This window comes from Ambystoma mexicanum, chromosome 4q, assembly GCF_040938575.1.
Source record: "Ambystoma mexicanum isolate Mex_15411 chromosome 4q, UKY_AmexF1_1, whole genome shotgun sequence".
NCBI lineage: Eukaryota > Metazoa > Chordata > Amphibia > Caudata > Ambystomatidae > Ambystoma > Ambystoma mexicanum.
In genome coordinates this window covers 795,808,393-795,827,917 of record NC_090928.1, presented here as the reverse complement: position 1 = coordinate 795,827,917, position 19,525 = coordinate 795,808,393, and the positions used below count along the sequence as shown (strand labels likewise).

At 43.5% G+C, this 19,525-nt stretch overlaps 1 protein-coding gene across 3 annotated transcripts in view; it reads left to right on the top strand.

Moving 5' to 3' along the window:
- Nucleotides 1-19,525, top strand: part of CHAC2 (ChaC glutathione specific gamma-glutamylcyclotransferase 2) — a 307,511-nt gene that overhangs the window by 190,531 nt on the left and 97,455 nt on the right. Inside the window, exon 3 of one of the 3 annotated variants that reach the window (XM_069608364.1) lies at nt 4,237-4,284. The exons of the other annotated variants lie outside the window; for them this stretch is intronic. Coding sequence (XP_069464465.1) covers nt 4,237-4,284 — 48 coding nt within the window. The remainder of the gene's footprint in view (nt 1-4,236; nt 4,285-19,525) is intronic. 3 annotated transcript variants of the gene reach the window in all.

Here is a 19,525-nt window from a genome sequence, read left to right as displayed (position 1 = left end):
ATAGTCAAGGAACTCGCTGCCCCTCCCACCTGCTCAGATGAAATCATTAAGGACGAAGCCTGGTGCGCAAGCATTCAAGCTACTATGCTAAATAAAATTGACCTCCTTCAAAATAAAATCCAGGCTCAGTTTAAAGCCTTACAAAACCAAAACTCACTCTCAGACCACGCCGGCAGAATCCTCATCTCACCTCCCTAAATTCTCCTTCAAGGACATCACAAAACAGGAAGTTATAGACCTTCTCAACCACATTAAACCATCTCTCTGCAAAGGGGACATCTGCCCCCCTAAGATTGTAAAAGAATGTGCCAATGCCCTTGCTCCTCTGCTCACCGCCTTCATCAACTATTCATTTAAAACAGGCATTGTCGCCTCCAGCCTTAAAGAGGCCTGGTTTCACCACCTCCTTATAAAAAAACCTTCGATAGATCCCACCCAGCCTAACAACTATCGGCCCATAACCACTGTACCGTTCCTTCTTAAACTTTTGGACCAAGCAGCCCATACTCCAATCCAATTGTACCTTAAAACAAACTGTCCTAGGTAAGAGGCAGTCTGGATTTCGTAAAGGACATGGTACAGAAACTGCCTTACTAGATTTAAAAAACCAAATTATTCAAATCTTAGAGAAAGGTAAACCGGCCCTCCTCCTCCTCCTAGACCGCTCAGCAGCCTTCAACTTGGTTGACCACAAAACTCTTACCATGCATCTTACTCAAGCTGCACAATTCTCCAACCAAGCAACCACATGGATTGCCTCCTTCCTTGAAGGAAGAGTAATCAAAGTTTTCTTAGACACAGCAAGTGCGCCTCCCGCCACTATACACTGTGGAGTCCCACAGGGTTCATGTACTGTGCCAACGCTGTAATCTTTTCACTAAGCCCCTTTTTGACAAACTCGATGCTCTTGGGATAGCATATACAAACTATGCGGACGATACACACGTACTTCTACCTCTAACTGGTACTTACGATCTGGATGCGGCCGCCCTAAGCCACATCTATGCCACCATCCAGGCTTGGATGGCAGAGAATGGTTTATGCCTAAATGGAGATAAAACCGAGATCCTCATATTGGGGCAAAAGTCTACCTTAGCAAAACTAGACCGCCTCTACGGCAACTTCAACATGGACAACTCCATCATCCCCGTCCTTATTTCCATCAAGACCCTTGGGGTCCACATCAACGCCACGCTATCCATGAATAAACAAGTCAATGCCATAGCCTCAGCCTCTGCACTAAGCACCAAACTCATCAATGCCATCAAACCCTTCCTAACTAAGACAAACTGCCTCTCAATTGCCAGAGCCACCATAGGTGCCAAACTGGACTACTGTAACTCTCTCCTAGCAGGCACATCAGCAAAAAACTTAAACAGACTCCCTATCATGCAGAACAACGAGCTAAGTGCAGCAGTAAGTATCCCAAGAAGAGACCACATGTCTCAAGCCAGACAGGATGCACACTGCCTTCCAGTCAGACCGCATTACATTTAAAATTCTCACCAAAGCTCACAAATGTATAAACTCCACTGCACCCGCCTACCTAGCTGAAACTCTCTCTAGAGCCACATCAGCAAGACCCACTAGGACATGCTATACCAATCAACTCACTATACCACGCATCAACAAGGCCACGACAGGAGGGCTATGTTTCCCATACATAGCCCCAAATCTATGGAATGCACTCCCGACCGCTCTCCGAGCTGAATCTTCGCTCTATGCCTTTCGGGGAAACTTGAAAAACTGTTCTTCAACTAACTCTCCTCTCCTCTTACCCACCACCCCCACTGATCACACTCTTTCCACAACCTATTGCAATCTAATGTTTCATTTTGCTATTCTGCATTATATTGTACTGCTCCAAAAAACCTGTTAAATTGTAAACCCGCTGCTACTGTAACTAGGTGAACTATGTCTCCTGTAGCAAGCGCCACGATGGCCAAGGGTTGTTGTGCGCTCTACAAGTGTGAATAAATAAAAACAAATAGTGCAATAATCTCTTTTTAACAGGGGGATCAGGCATAGGTCATTAAGCCAAAAAATGCAATGTAAGATATTTTGTGTTGCAGGAATTGAATCAAGTGCCCATTCCATGCCTACGCAAAGGCCAAACCATGTTGTTTTCCCCATTTTTAAGGAAATAACATTATCTCAATAGCTAGCTGAGGAAATGTTTGGGGGGGTGGAGCATTTTGCTCTCTAGCTAAGTCATTAATTTCATTTGAAGGTATTTTTATTGAAAAACACATATAATTGGAACACAGAAAATAACAAAAACAAAATATAATCTAATTCACACCATTATTGACGAGCACCAGAAAACAGCCCAGTGAGTTCCCTCGCCCTTAACATACCACACTTCAAGTATTTGTTCCAGAACGTCACATAATTCCACAATGGGGATCCAAATCATATAGAATGCAAGCTAGGAAGCTAGAATAATCTGCATCAGCTTCTTGTCCAACACATACTATAAAGCCAAGCATTTAGCTACGAACAGAACTTTCAGAATCTGGCAACTCTTCCCTCAGTGTTCACAAAGGGGAGCCACTTGCCAACATTTCCAAGAGACATACCTCCAGTGTTTTGGGGATGGGGAAGCTAATCACTCCATTGCGGACATCTCTTCCCAAATGGTGACCAGTCATCTGCAGTTTCCCCAAATACATAAATAGGTGCCAGCTTCCCCGCAACCTCCAAGATAAACTCATTTGGTTCTGTGCATAATGCCTTGTTGGCTCAGATGTAATGTACAAATGAGATATCCTTTTGTACACCGGTTCGAAATATTGAGCGCTGATAAAGATCTCTTGACTTAATGACAGTTACTTCTTCCTTTCAATGTCCCTATGCCACACAATAATGTACCATGCTGCTGAATCTTGAAGAGTTGCAATACCTTCGAGACTGGACACTAGCACCTTAAATCTCTGGTATGCAAAGATTTAGTTTCTCAAAGCCAGTAGATTGGTTGTAGCCTCCGCCTTGATTTCACTGTTGATGTGCCAGTATCAAAGCTGCAGTTAGACTCATTCCTCCTCCATACTTTTGGTCATTTTGCCCATCTCACATGCCGAAAAACCATATCAAATGCACTGGAGTCGACAAGAAATAATCAGGCTATTACACCTGATGAATAATAACTTCACCACGTAAGGCAGGGAGTTGAAGTATTTTGCACGTTTCTAAAGAACACATTTCCCCTTCTCCAAACAAATGTGATGCACATTTGCAGCTTCCTGCTTTCGATTTCTTGAAGCCCCTCTGCCAGCATAAAGTCTGGCTTGTAATATATTGGAGTTGCTGGAAAGAGGAATTGTGCATGTCAACCTGTCCCAGATGACTATCGTGACTAACAGTGAAGGTAGATCTTACATGGTTGCTGGTCTTTCTTTCGTAGGGAGCCATAGTATGTATCATAATGTACGCCGCACTACTGATTCATCCAGATTTTTCCACAACTTTGCTGAGCTTGGTATGACCTAGTCGTTCATAACATGCAGTATACTCTCCTGATAATGTCTAACAAATGACCTTGCAACCCCAAGTCGACTCTCTCGAGACCTGTACAGCATTCGCCTGGAAATGCTACTACATGCCACAACCCAGAAAAAATGAATAACTGCTTCCTGGAGCCGACAAAGGACCCAGGCAGGCTTCACTATCGGGATCATCTGAAACAGCTAATTAAAATTTGGGAGAATGACCATTGCCATAATCTGTGCATATTCAGCTTAGAGAAACAACTTGAACCTACACACACTATTTCTTGTTATTTGAAAAGGTTTGTTAATAATTTAAATCACTTTATAAGAAATTCAACAAATAATACGATTGAAAATGAAAAAACTGATTTTTTTGAAAAATGAGGTGCTGTGGCTAGAGAATGATTGACTAAAGGCAAAAGACATTCCGTAAAAGGGAGAAAAATGAAGAGAAGGTTATTTAAAACAATCTTTAAAATGTCCATATGCATAAAGTGCTAACGTGCATTTTTCAATCCCATTTATGTCGATTGCAACGGGATCTTCATGGGGCACAAAAGCCCTCTTAACTCACATTTCTAAATTGATCAAAACATGTGCAAGACACCATGTTCAGTAGAACATTAGGATCATTCCTATAAAGGCAATGTGTATTAGCATTGTTAGTTAATTGACAAACGTCTGGTTTATTTTAACTATATTGACTATGCACAATCTAAGTTCTCACAGTCAAACCACTCTTTTGCAGACTGAAGAAGTAAACCCGTTGTATTTTCTTTCCTTGCTCTTCAATACTGTAAGTCTAAACCTGTTTTTTTTCCTTCATTAATCTCCAAGTCAGCAAATCTTATACTGTATGTATTTTAATGTCACTTATTTCCATCTTTATAAACTGTAATGGGACTATTTTCAAATTTAACACTTCCATGATATCTATTCTTCAAGTCCAGTGAACACAGAAAACAAGTTGCACTTCCATTATATGGATTGATTGTTAATCTGCAAAATAACATAAATTAACCAGCTCAACACACACATCCTGAATAATCATTCTGAAACGTGCAAGACTATTTACCATTTCTTGGTTCTACATCTACATGATTGAAAAATAACACTATTTTTGCGCTTTCAGCCCCATTTTCCAGCCTCATTTGCTGGACGCTGCCATTCATGAAGTCCATTGTATCTTACCATGAAAGCTCACACTAGATACAATGGCGCAACGTCTGTGCTCAACAATTGGCTAGACTACACAACATTATATAAAGAGTGACTATGGTTACCATATTGATGTACGATCTAGTGAACAAGTTTTATTTACTGATAGGATTGGCCAAATCATATTAATTTAGTAAAGGCTCAGTCATTTGAATTATAATACAATATCCTAGTTACATGCTCAATAATATATGCAATGTAAACTTGATATTTTTACTCGCAATTAACCAAAAAATTGATATAGGATGATGTTCCCCGAAAGTTTTGCTTCTACATTCACATTTTTAGATTTAAACTTTCTTGCTATATATTATTGAACAAACATTGAGAACTATTGGATGTGTTCATTTAAACCAGATGTTATTTTTTTCAAAGGTTACAGCCAACGTTGTGCGCTTTCAAGTAGGAATATTTCAAAATTCTGCTTCCCCACTGGAATTTGGCCAACATTTCTCAATTACAAATCATTCCACAAAAATCTGGTTGTTGAGAAAATTACTTGTAATGCTGATGAAGTGGTTTGGAATCATCATATCGCTTCTGATTGGAGCGATGTTCCCCTATCCTAGTTATTTTTCTTGAGGTCATTCCAACATGAGGAATTTTATAAGGCCATTGCGTGGCAATATGTTGTTCTTTTCGGCAATTTGTGAAACCATAGATGTCTCATATTCTGTCATTATATGTAATGTCTTGTGAGTTTTTGTGAAATGAAAGTTGATGCAGTGACCGTATGAATAATGGCATAGTATTGGGGGTAGCACCCATAACGTAGTCAAAGAATGAGGAGTTTGGTGAGGAGCGCTATACAGTTTTACAAACCTTTGTTTGACATTATTGCCCCTTTTGAAGGCAAAGTATGGTTTTGGCACAGCTTTTCTGTCGGTCCTGATCAAATGCCACACATTTGTATGGTGTCAATGATGATATTGCTTACCAGTAAAAAGGTTGTGACACATCTTTTCTTGCTGATCACACCTCTTTTAAAGATTTAACAAAGTGTCTGTTACTATAATGGGCTCAACGTTAGGCCCTATTCACCATTTGTCATGGATGACCCCTATTTCTAAGGCCTGCTTTCATAGTTTTGCATGTTCATCATAACATACCGAATTAGTACAGCTCCTATTAATGCATAGAAATTACCCTACTAGTAAGTTAATTTTAAGACTAATAGGATGGTAGCTATGGATGTGTAGGAATGTATTTGTCGGTCGGTTGAATGGATAAATCAGTTGTTAATACACCACTGACATTTTTAATTAAGAAATCCCAAAAAATGTATTTGGATGTTTATGAAGTTTAGTATTTAAATTGTTGCATTCCAACCATGATTTGAAGAGATTCAATTCGCCTACATTTCCTGCCCATAATTAATGAACTAGCGATGTGTCTGTACCATATTGTTGTCCTAGCTTTATATGTATTATTGTCATGCTAAACATGAGTGGATTCATAGCTAGCTATGTATTATTTTGATACATTTGGACCAACTGTCAATTCCATGGTAGTTCTTGGTAAGTGATATCCAGCAAGTTGGATCAGGAACAATGTTGGGACTCTGAGGTTTGTCCTGTTATTGGAAATGTTAAGATCACATCTAAATGAGTCACCCTGATGTTCGTATATAATAACTCAACATCCTTGGGAAATAAAAGTTTGTGTTCAGCATCACAGAACATTTACTCTACAATTTGAACCATGTGCATAGTATCTCTCGCATAACGTGGTGTACTATTCTACAAGGGGTTTAAAAAAATGGTCAACAAAAATACAGTGGTTCTAGAATTCAACTTAGAGTTGATATTGGTCTTCCCATTGAATTGTGAAATATTTTATGCCTTGTTGGCAATACTTAGTGGCATCATAAAGTACTTGATAACAAGTTGAATTCCCTTTCACTCATGTTACCTAATTCGTAAGCTTTTGTCACAATAGTTGGTATCAAATCGTGTATTTTAGTTGTAGGATTATGATCAACTTCCATATAAAATAATTATTTGTTTTTTATATAGCGCTTTAGATTAAACGTTTTACATAGAACATATTACATAGGACATATTACATACATTACTATTATTACTCGATCGAAATTGGTACTCATTTATCGACCTCGGAAGGATGATGGGCTGAGTTGGCCTTGCTGGGGTTCAGACCTGCAGATCAAACACAGATCACAGCAACAAGTGTTAATTTAGTGTCCATAATAACTATACCTCGGACCTTATCTGAGGGCTTAATTGTCCCATGTTGGGTAAAAGGGATGAATTAACAGTGTTCATTTTAATGGAGGCCAGGTATCCAAACCTAGAAACGGATAGGTTGCTCCAAGAATGAAATCCTGTCATGAGCTTGCTCAAAAAAGGGCAGTGGGTTAGCCCTGTAAAGGGCTTTATTATGACTAGGTATATAAACTGAGATATTTGAGATATTTGAATTTGAGTCCGCCTACTTGAACGAAGCTGCAGAATCTAGTGCCTTCTCAGTCTCTTCTGGCAGGTTAACCTCCCAGAGCCTCGCTCTTATTCAGATACACATTAAAACCAGAGACTGACTGAACATCTTTCTGGAGTTGTAGCAATGGAAAGAAATGGGGAGGGAATAGAGGAGCCTGTGCCCATGAGTGTGAGGTGTAAGGCATTAACCATTACCTGGGATGGCAAAGCAGCTCAAATGAATGCCTCTTCAAAGCTCATCTTCAATATCACTTCACACAGAAAAGGCCACTAGACCCGGTTGAAGGCCTTCTCCACATTTGGGCTAAACTGAGCCAAAGCGGTCTTGGCCCCATGATCATTTACATTCACAATTATCTGCATCTTATTGGCAGCCTGTCTTTCTTTGACAAATCCTGATTGAGCCATGTACCCGAATCCTAACAATGCACTTTCAGTCTGTTCGCCAACATCCTGATGTCCAAATTGAGCAGCAGAATGTGAAAGAATGCACTGGGTGGGATCCCGACCATCGTTGGGGAGAACTAATGTCTCCAACTAACCCATTGCTCACAACTGTGCTGCTTTATTCAGTGCAGTTAAACGGAACGTGCAAGGGCTATAGAAGCCATTCCAAATGTCTTGTTTAAAATAGTTGAAATCCTATTGGGGCCTGATACCTTGTGAGGGTTGCCCGATTTCAGACTTCCTCTGCCTTCAGAATTCTCTGAAGTGTTCAATGAGATATACAAGGGACACTTTCCCTTTATTCCTAAGTCCAAGGGAGCCATCTTTGTGCAGGTTGCTTCTGTATGTAGATCGCTGCTGTTGCTTTCATTGTAAAGGCTTGTAACATTCCAACCTTATCACCATACTCCTAGCAGGGTGCAGAAATTCAAGTTTCAAGCTACCAGCCAGCCACAGTCACTTGCCAGCTCAATTGTCTATGCACACAGCACACCAATTAATACTCGCCAATAGTCAAATATCTCTAGCCAATGGCAGGTGGCAAGTGGACATTTTGTGCTGGGCTCATAGTATTGCGGTTTCATCTTTATAAGTGCATGCTCTGCCTTATTCCTACTAACCCGGTCTTACTAGTTCAGTGCTTGTAATCGAATAAACAGTTTTCCTATAATTCAACTCTAATTTTAATGTCAAAGTTTCACCAACTCAGCCTTGTGTAGTATATTAAGCCTAGTAATTTTCACCAACATATGGCCCCTCAACAGGACTTTATAAAGCTCTGAGTCGAATTTAACTCCAAGCGACCAGATTCTCAGCAAAATAATTGGAGATGTGCTCCCTGAGCTCCTTTCTACAGATGGGAGCCTTCAGCAAGGAGCGGTTTAGCCATCAGCTTTTGGGGTGAGAATCCTCTGATGTACCAATTAGATCCAAAAACTGATGCATGAACAGACAGAAAAATATTCTCCATGATGGCTGTTTAGACCGTGGTTACCAAGGAGCTCCCTGGGATATTGTAATCTATTCTAGTACAGATCATGTGGGAATGTGGATACAAAGTGCAATCCCTTTCCCCCAGGATGTTGCACATGCCATACATCAGTCATGCCTCTTGAAAAAGGCTAGCAGTCTACCCATTCCCCCATAGTTATACCCACCCCTGTCTATGGTTGGATCCCAGAGCAAATTAAAATCTCTTGGCGGGATGATCTGGCCAACCACAAAATTAAGTTTATGATCTTACTGACAGAGTGGCCTGACTCTGATTAGGTTCATAGACTGAAGCTAACTTCACACGCCTCCTATACCCCTGTCAAGAACAAATAATGATAATCTTTATCAGCTAGCTGTTATCTAGGGTAAACTGAACATCGACGTCCAAACAGGATTCCCACACTCGTCCTGTTCGCCCCAGAGGAAGCAAAGTATTGTGCTGGGAAATAACTGGATCGTGGCCTCCCTGTAAACCGTTGCCTAAGGTGGGTCTCCTAAAGACCATCAATACCCACCTTTTGTTCCTTCATTTAATGCAAAAGATGGTCCCTTTTTATTTGGGGAATTCGAGCCTCGTTAGTTATGTAATTAGCTTAACAGTAGTGGAGCATATCTACTCGTGCTCAGTCATTACCAGTATGCATTTAGCTTTAGGGTTTAGCTTTAGATTACATTTCTTTCACATGCAAATGAGAGTGAGCAAATTGGGGCTCATACCATCCCAAAAACATAACACTCCCAAGCAAATATAAAAACATATTTAAGCTCGAAGAATAATAAAATGGACCCATTGATGGGCGAATGAGCGAGGTGGAAAAGGATGCAGAATCAGAAAAAAGGCCACAGGGGCAAGATCTCTCCCCGAGTTATCCTTGATTCCCCAACCCCAAGGTGGCTCGCCATTGTATAAAACCAGGAAGCCTCCTTGTTAAGACAACATAGTATTTAGCTATCGGGATAATTCCATATTCCAAATTTCTCTTCATTGCCCAGACAGAGTGACAATCTAATACCTATAAAATGAAACCACCACATTTGAGGGCCAGCGTCTCCTAGATGTTGGATAACGAAATCCATAACATAGTTAACCAACCACTAACAAAGATCCAGAAGCGAAATTACTTAGTGTTAACGGTACCCAAACCTTTTTACCTTGCATTTTTAACCTCAGACATTTCTTGCCACTGGTTTTTACCACAAAATGCAGCTGCAGGGGTATTTCGGCGAGGCAATCTAGTGAGAAGGAGATGTTGGGAGAATGTGGGTTGCGGTGGGTGGGATGCAAAAAATCTCCCTTCTCTACATTTATCACTGAATAAAATGGGGGGGGGGGGGAGTCATGAGTAAGAAAAGTGCTGTGAAGAATTGTGCACAAAAACCACACAGAAGCAGTGTTAACATTCAAGAGGCATTACATCATAAGCATAGGGTGTTCCCCCTTGATCAGCTTAGGCTTCCTACTTCTTACTTTGATATGTCACATTAATGGGTGACGGACTGTGTCTTGTCCAGGCCAATAAGGGACAGCTGTCGAGGTCCATTCTTAATCTTAATGGGCAAACTGCTTCATCCTCCATTGTGCATTGCATTTTCCTCCCTTACCACTTAAACACACTTTGCTAAGAGAAGGTCTGCCTGCACGTAATGTTATCCGGTCGTAACTTGTCCATGAATGGGTGGAATGTATTATTTTTTTCAGAGTGGCACCAGCTAAATATTGATATTTTATCAAAGACTGATCTTGGTGAGAAATAGTCCCAATTTCCTAAGGTGCCTTCATAACCTGTTCTGTCACAGAGTATGCATGCAAATTAATCACAACTCTTGGAGAGGTTTGAGACCCTTTGCACAGAGGACCCAGTCTGCGAGCCCTTAAATTATCATGCCTTTTTTTAGAAGGGCATGCTAATTGACAGATCTCCTGGGATATCTGTGGACCCACTCCTCAAAGTTTGGTTGCTTAGTCTCTTGTAAAAGGCCCCATACCCTGATCGTCTGTTGACTATTGCAGTTCTCAAAGTCCTTAAGGTTTTCTAGGGTCAAATCCACGAGGAGCCTAACGGCTTCCAGACTGACCTGGTTGCAGCCACATCTTGTTGTATCACCTGAACAGACTGCTCGTTGTCGCCGGTTCGCTACCCTAGAGAGTCAAGATCTTTTATAACTGCTTCCAAGGACTGCTACCTTCCTGGGGATGGTGAGATATCTCCCAACTTTGTACCACATCTGAACAACACAGGGGATGTGCACTCCTTGCTTCCAGTGCATCAACAGGACTATACTTGCTTCAAGCAGGTCTGCAGGGAGGAAAAAGCAGACCAGCAGCAGATTGTGTGCAGCCAAATGGAGACATGAGAGGACTGCACTCTGTCCCCCAGATTGTGTGTAGTATCATACTTCCAGCTGCTTCGTGAGTGCTACTCAAATAGTTTGGTGCTGAAAAGCCCAATGGACTGGTCAATTCTAGTCAGCCCTGCCTGTCTGAACCCAGGGGTGATTGGGCCGCTGCCTCCTATACAATACTTGTTTCCGTGTTCGCCCGGCCTCCCCTTCCTGTAGGGATGCGCCTTTGTCACCAGGGGCCACTGTTTCAGGCTATGTCATAGTGACAAATCTCCTTTCACCATGCCTGCATGCGTCTGGCCACTCACTCCCAGTGGGGGCTATGGCGGGTCAGAAGAAGGAGCGGACTCTGTCATTTCACTTTTTATTAAAGAAAAGGAAACGTGCCATAACTTTCCCTATGCTATCCCTACCTAACAATAATAGCTAAGGGTCTAGTCAAGGAATGTTTTAACAGAAGCTGTCCACTGTCCAAACTACCCTAACTGACCCTAGCATTATAATAACAGCTAAAGACAGAAGAATGACTCACCTTTCCTGTACTCTATTTGCTTCTTGCAAACTTCTATTTCAATGTGACTGTTTTGATCAATTCATTTAAGGCTTTGCTTTGCTTGGCTTTGGCTTTCCTTGAAGGTTACCCTGTTGGATTTGGTTACTGTCCTCTTTATTCCCTCTACAGAGATTAGTTCCTCTCTTCACATGGTAAAGCTATTCAACATTTACAAGTCTCCCCTTCTATTTTACTTTCTTGGACTTTGATGCCAGACTGAGCATTCCAGTATTGATTCTTATTCCCTTCTTGAGGTTTTAACTTTTTTTTATACTCTTCATTTACATGTTCAAAAACATCAACTAGGCGTAATATGTACATTGTAGAACATCATAATCATCATTTTAAACCTTCATCAATTAACCACCAATCATATCACATTGTTAACATCAATAAATTATCTTGTATTGTATGATTGGTCTCTTAACAATTCTCAATCGTTCCTCTTGGCTTTAGTATGTCTCCTTACTTTAACTAGGACGAGTATGATTGGTCCTAAAACTATTCACCTTTCCTCTCCCGGGTCTCCCGGTTACCTGGAAATGCTAAAGATAATGTCACTGGGGCTTCTAGCTGCTCGGGGTCATTTCTCTTTACTGTTAACGTTCCCTAATTCCAGTAATGCTCCTTTCACGCTGTTGACAAGGATGGTAATATGGTACTTCCTGTACCGTTGGGTTTCATGGTTTCAGTGTTTGTGGACTCCTTGTCCACCACAACCGTTCGGTGTCTCTCTGGAGTCCCAGATACTTGGTGTCAGACTACTTCTCACACTCTGCCAAGTAAAACACTGCATGTCGGATTCTGCTATGTGTGTCTCTCTGTGAACTCCAGGATGCTCTACGTCTGACTATTTCTCTCAACCTTATCCAGGTAAGACACTGCACGTCTGATAACAGTTTATTTCTGGTTACCGGACGCTGCGTTTCTTATCACAGGTTTTTCTCTGGGCCAGTTTCCTCCCGCATTATGTATGATGTATGCTTAGGACTATGTCCAGATATTCCCCTTTCCATCTCGTATGGTTTTACTCTTCCTCCATATGTCATCCTCCTTGTCCCAGGTGAATGGGATATTTTGATTAAAGAGCTATTTAGTTTCTGTAAACCAGTAGCAATTACTGGTTTCTTCTTCACACATGTTTTCACAGTAAATGTTCTCAGAGTATTGTTGTTTTTAGGGGGTTCCTCATCGGAAAGGGAGTCCTTCACTATAAAGGGGAGTCCCTCCTGGTGAAGTCCCCCTTACCTCTACCCCTAAGGGAGGGTATTGCGGAGCGGGCTCACCTCCTTAACCTCGCAGAAGGGACACATTCCTGCAATTCATTGCGGCCCAAAGCCAACAGAGGTGCTGGCCCCCTTAGCACTCCGGGGCTGCCATCTTGCCAACTCCATTCAGCACTCCCAGAATACTGTCAGATTACTAGCCCTCTAAGCAACAAAAAGATAAAGATGAGATCTGCATGGTCATGAGGTTTCTCCTTTTCCCTCATAAGGCTCTACATCACACCTTCCTGTGCTGAGTGGGGAAATACTTCCCCACTCAGCCGGGGCAGCTGGAGCTCTGAACTCAAGAAGCTGTCTTTGGCTGCAGTTAGCCACACACCCGTAAATGACTAATTTAAACTGCTGGTATACAACCTTTGACTTTACACATGTTCTGAGCAGAACCAAGCCTTCTTAGAAACATCATAAAGCACACAACTAGTCAATTTTGATCAGACTAACTGGAAAGGGCTCTCGAAGGATACATGCGATGTCCCCATTTGATATTTCTGGATGTCCCAGTTATAAGCCAAGTACTACAAGTCCCAGAATGCAAAGCTAAAATCTGGACTTGAACTAGTGTCTCCTGCATCGAATGGGATATGTTGGCATATATGTTGCAATCCCCAGCTTAGTTGGGAAAATGCCCACTTTATTTGAAACATTTTGACTGACCTGCTACCTTTTTCCAAACGGCAGCTTGTCTGGCTTTGCAAATGCGCCAATTTGTGCATTGGTCGGGGAGTGCCAAAGGCACTGTGACGACCAGTTAAGGAGCAGGCAGGGTGTTCTTGTCGGATAGGAGGAAAGGCTGTCAAGAGTGCCTGTGCAGGGTATGGCGACATGAGGGAGAGGATGCAGGGTCACATGACCTGCAGGAAGCAGGGCTGGCGGGTGACTGAGGGATTTGGATTGTGTTTCATCAGGGGAGGGAGATAGGTGGGGAAAGAGTGTGGGGTGCATGCCAAGGATTGCAGGTGGGTGTCCTCCCGACTCAGGGTTTGTTGGGGAGCAGAGCCAGGAAATGTGGTTCACCCCAATGACAAGGCCCGACTCAGGAAACCAGGCTATGACAAAAAATATATGGTGGGGAATTCAAATGGATCCTCAGCTGGTACTGAATCCTCTTCATGAACCTCCGTATACAGTCGGGGAGCGTTTCAAACTATTTTATGCTCAACTGTCAATCACTGAGACTCTATGGATTCTCAATGTGGTGGATTGTGCAGTAGAGAAACCAGTGAAATTGTAGCATCACTTATAGATCAAGGTTTATTTAAGGTAATATAATTTGTCATATGTTCATTTAATCCTCTATGAAATTCACACCATGTTTGAATGCAGAGGTGTTTGCCTTCTTTGAACAAACTAGGCCCATCAGGATTTTCATGTTCAATGAGATGATCACTGCATTCTTGGTATTGTTAAAATGTTAAGACTATTTTCTTTGAAAACACTTTAACATTTTTCCCATTTTCGTAGGTTTTGGCTCATAGTTTTCAGCCCTAGCACAGCCATGCAGCCAAAATCTATTGTATGATGAGGGGATGATTGGATTGGCAGTGGTTTACACTAATGCCGGTACAGTAACCAGACTTTCCAATGGATTGTCCTCCCACATCTCATTTCCTCATCTTATATTTCCATATCCTGCTTTAGCTGCTTCAGACATTTTTTTTCCAGCATTTGTTTTCCAGCATTTTTTTCCAGCAGAGGGCACTGCGCATCCATGCCCGTTGACTCAATGTCCCTCGGAGGCCTCCGTCTTGATGTCACTGTCATCAATGCTATAAAGTGCGCACAGTGACTGTTGGCTTTAGATAATTTATTCCACGAAAGTGATCGCTTCAGATATGGTATGCTTCGGTTCCCTACAAGAATCTTCGATAAAATCACAACAAATGGCATTGTCATTGGCGTGAACTCCGAGATCTGGGTTTAAGTGCCATGGCTGTTGGGGTGAAAAGAATGTCCCTTACGGACCCCCATCGGTGTGTCTGTGGTACCTGGGTTCCCCTTACGCTACCTTTGACTGGAAAAACTGCCCATCGATGGCGAAAGCCCTGAAATAGCAATTAGGAAAACTAGCGGCAGGTAGGTCTAAATCCCCATCGACGACTGTCGAAAAAACAATCTTCAGACGAGTCGAGAAATATTTCTCCTCATCGAAAGAAGACAAAAAGATCACAACCACGCAGTGGCTCCCATCACTCGTCATTGTCGCGGCGTTCGAAGAAAATGCACCATAGGTCGCCGTCGAGTTCCTCCCCAGAACGGTTCAAGGACCCAACGAAATCAGCCTCTCTGGCTGAATGGGAACATTTCAGAGTGAAAATGATGCAAGTATTCGAGGATGCGGCCTTGACCCCCTCAAAGACTCATGAAAGCCATGCCCAAGTCTAAAAACTCGACAAGAAAAAAGATAAGGGCACAGGAGGCAAGGAAAAAAACTCTTCGAGAGCGGTCCAAGGATCCCTCTAGTCGAGACACTTCTCCTTCGAGGAAGAAGTTCTCAATGCCATTGGCGCCGAAAGACTCCTCGTCGGCCCTTTAAAGTCCTCTACGCCGAAAGCATTGAAACCCTCGACGTCAAGTGAGTCGGAAATCTCGACGCCTCCATCGAGGATTATTGAAAAATGAAATACGCCACTACCAAGAAAGGTTTTTTTTTTAATCACTTTCTCTATTTATGAGGTTGTAGAACATGCCTCTGATTCACGTCCCTTTGGCCTACAATATGGAATAACTGGCGTTCCTGAACCCTTGATCTCTGAGGAATCGAGGATAAAACATTTACAGGATTCCCTGCAAAATGCAAGCGACTAGATACGTCCCCAGAATTAGAATTTGGGAGACCTGATCCTACTGACTATGCAGTTGGGTCCTACAGACATTTAATGTCCAGGGTGGTTTAATACATGGGGTGGAAACGACCCACACCAATATATGAGCAGAATGATCTTACTGACATCCTGGGTAAAGGACACCAGGAAGATGCAATTCTTCCCTTTCATGTGGCTTTGCAAAGACTGGTAAATGCCGATTGGGAGACGCCAGAGTTGATTCCGGCAGTAAATAAAAAAACGAACATCTAAATACAGGGTGTCCAGTAGTGACCCCGGTTATCTGATAAAAACGCCCAACTCCTGAAAGTTTGGTAGTGCAGGCTGCCACATTCCCCTCAAAAGAAAATGCAAACCCAACAGCCAGATGACGAGCGTTACGATTTGGCCAAGAAAGTTTTCTCTGCATTATGGTCCTAAAGTCGGTGAATGTTACGTGCACGTTGGCCACGTTCTCTTTTACACTTTGGAATGTATAACAATGGTGGCTGAACATATCGCCCTAAGGGGAGGAAAGAGGCAGATTTTTAAATCTAATCAAGGATGGGAAAGACGCAATGTACGAATCCCTCCAGACAGGTCGCAACACTGCTGACCGTATCGGCAGGTCAATGGTGGCTACTACAGTAATGGGCAGATTTTCCTGGTTAAAGTCTGGTTTTGCTCCAGATGTGCAGTCCAGACTTCTTAACATGCCCTTTGATGGCACTCATTTATTTGGTAACAAGGCAGACAAGAGCCTGGAGAAGTTGCAGACTTCCAAAGCAGCAGCCAAATCCCTTGGTGCTGCTATTAGACAGCCACCAAACCGCCCCACTGGGACACCTTGGAGGCGTAGGTCCTTTCGCTTTTACTCCTCAGTTGGAAGGGCGAGAGGACTGTCGAATCAGAGGTCAAAAAAGATTCCCCCGTGGTGGACGGGGAAGAGGTACTAAGACCGCCCAGGCAGCGGGTACTTTACCATCAGCCACTGCTTCAGCCACCACAAAACCTCTCTGAGGCCTTAGCTCACAAGACCCCGGTGGGAGGCAGACTCGCTGCATCCGAAAGAATGGCGATGCATTACTTCAGATGCATGGTCATTGGAAACAGTTGCCCATGGCTTCTGCCTTCCCTTTCTAAAAAAAAAAAAGCCTATCATCCACCAGGGAACAGCTCTTTCAAAGTTCCAGATCTGCTCCTTATGCAGGAAATCTTGACCCTCCTAGAGAAAGGTGCTATAGACGCAGTACCTGTAGTGTAGAGGAACAGGGGTTGGTACTCTCGTACTTCCTAATACCCAAAAAGGACAGAGAATTGAGACCCATCTGGGACTTCAGAGACTTGAACAACTTCCTCCAGGAAGGACAAGTTCAAGATGGTTACCCCAATTTGTTGGAGCAGTCCTGGAGGCATCCCTTGGAAAAGCCTTGCCACCGGAAGTGAGGGCTCAAGACATTCTCCAGTCTTGAGCCCCTCACTTCTGGTGGAAAGGCTTTTCCAAGGGATGCATCCAGGACTGCTCCAACTAATTGGAGCCTTTGAGATGGTATCATGTGGGATGGATTTCTTCAAGTTGAGGGAGAAGCCCAGTCTGTGGAGTGTAACGGGTGTAGCTGAGATGTTCCAGGGCCTGTACGGAGGAAGAGGCCCTGATTAGCCAATTGTCCAGGTCTATCTGCCTTCGACTTTGAGTTTGTTCGGCCTCATGGCATCCTGCATTTCCTGGTGCCAGAGGCCCACCTAAGGATGAGGTCCCTTCAATGGGCTCTCAGAACTCAATGGTCCTAATTATCAGGAAGGATGTCAGACCTACTTCAGGTCCCAAGCAGGGTTGCACAGTATCTTCTGTGGTGGGCCTGCGAGGACAACATTCTGAAGGAGAACCTTTTTGGCAACCATGGCCGGAGATAATGGTAGTGACGGACACCTCACTCACGGTGGGGAGCCCACACCAACGATCTGACAGTCAGCTGTCATTGGTCTCCATCAGAGTCCAAACTACACATCAATCTTCTGGAGCTGAAGGCAATCAAACTAGCGCTGAAGGCCTTTCTGCCCTGTGTATGGGGAAATAATGTCCTGATAATGACGTACAACACAGTGGCCATCTACTACCTCAACAAGAGAGGTGGTGTTAGGGTCACAACCACTGTGTAGAGAGGTAATGCAGCTCTGGTACTGGGCAATTCAAGAAGGAACCTCCTGATCAGTTCACCTAGCCGGACAGGAGAACACAGCAGTGGACGCTCTGAGCAGGCAGAGCACAGTCTCACGCTTTCTTTAGCCAATCTGGGGCTCCAGATTGGTACCATTAAATGCTATTTGGCGGCACTGTCCATCTTTAAGCGCTCATCAGAGGAATGGCCATACTTCAAAATTCCACTGGTGACACAATTTCTAAAGGGGCTTCCCAATGTGTCCCCCCATTCCCTCCATCTCCTTTCCAGGTTCCAGTTTGGGACCTTAATCTGGTTCTACAATTACTAATGAGTGCACTTTTTGAACCTTCACACTAATGTCCTTTAAGGTTGTTAACCTTTAAAACGATTGTATTGGTAGCTCTAACATCCGCCGTAGAGTGAGTTGCAGCCACTTTCGTCTAAGCCACCCTTTACTATCTTTAGGATAGGTTTGTTCTAAGGGTTAAACCTTCATTTTTATCCACAATAATTTGATTTTCACGTAGGGCAGAAAATTGTTTTACCTTCTTTCTATCCCCCACCTCATCCTAGCAAGGAGGAAGAGAGGTTCCGTAGGTCGGACCCTCGTAGAGCTAGCTTTTATAAATCTAGGCTTTCAAAACTTTGCATTGATGATCAGCTTTTCAGTGGCTATACGGGCCACAAACTGGATCAGGCTGTTACTATACGGACCTTATCCAGATGGATCATTTTGGCTATCTCAGAATGTTACAGGCTGGCAGGGAAGGATCCTCCTGAAGGTTCAAGGACCCATTCCACCAGAGGCCCGGCTAGCTCTACAACTGTCATGATACCTACCTCCAAGGAGCCAGGTCCGACCCAGCAACCCCAGAGGCAGGCATCATTTCCCCCAGGGGAGTGCCAGCGGGCCCAAGCTGGGGCCCTTTGGACTCAGTCCTGGCGCCTTAGGCGCCAGGCTCATGTTGGACCTCTGTCCTGGCGCCTTAGGCGCCAGGCTCATAAAGCTAGACATGTGTTCAAGTGTTTTAATATGCACTTACCTGATGCAGACCATGCTGCCACATCCAGGCCCTCTTGAGGCCTGAATAGGAAATACTTTACCTGTGGAACTACATTCCACCCGGGTGTGGTCGGGGAAGGATACATACCTGATCGGAGGAAGGATACACACTTGGAACTTCTTCCAAAGCTATTTAAACCACACCTGATCAGCAACTCACGCTTCGCGTTGTTCTGCTCCTTGCAGCTGGACGCTCACCGTGTCAGCTCCTGCATCTGGACTTCAGCCACGCCTGTCAGCATCCTGGGTCACCTGCAAAGGGAGACAAGAGACCTACCAGCTAATCTGAACCACGGAGACATCACCGAGATCCTGAAAGGAAAGACATCATTTTTTTTAAAGCATTTCGTTTCGCAAAGCGCTGCATTTCACTCACCTTTCCTGGGTTCCTCCATCTTCAGCAGCGATCATCCGGATACACAGCCACTTCCCAGAGCCTAGAGAAAAATACAAGAATAAGAGGTGAGAGAAGGAAGGGAATAGGAAAAGCTCAGTTTCCTTCTAAGACTTACCTGTTGGGTCATTCCCATTTCATTTTGGGTCTTGCTGCTTCCAAGCATTTTCCGGACCCCGGCCCCTATGGGGGAAAAAAGACAGACATTAGATGAGCGAATGCAAAACATTACCTGAGCGCTCATCTAGGACTTACCAGATCTTTACTGGAACTGCACGTTTCACTTCGGGTCGGCGCCATATCTCCGGCATTCCGAACCCC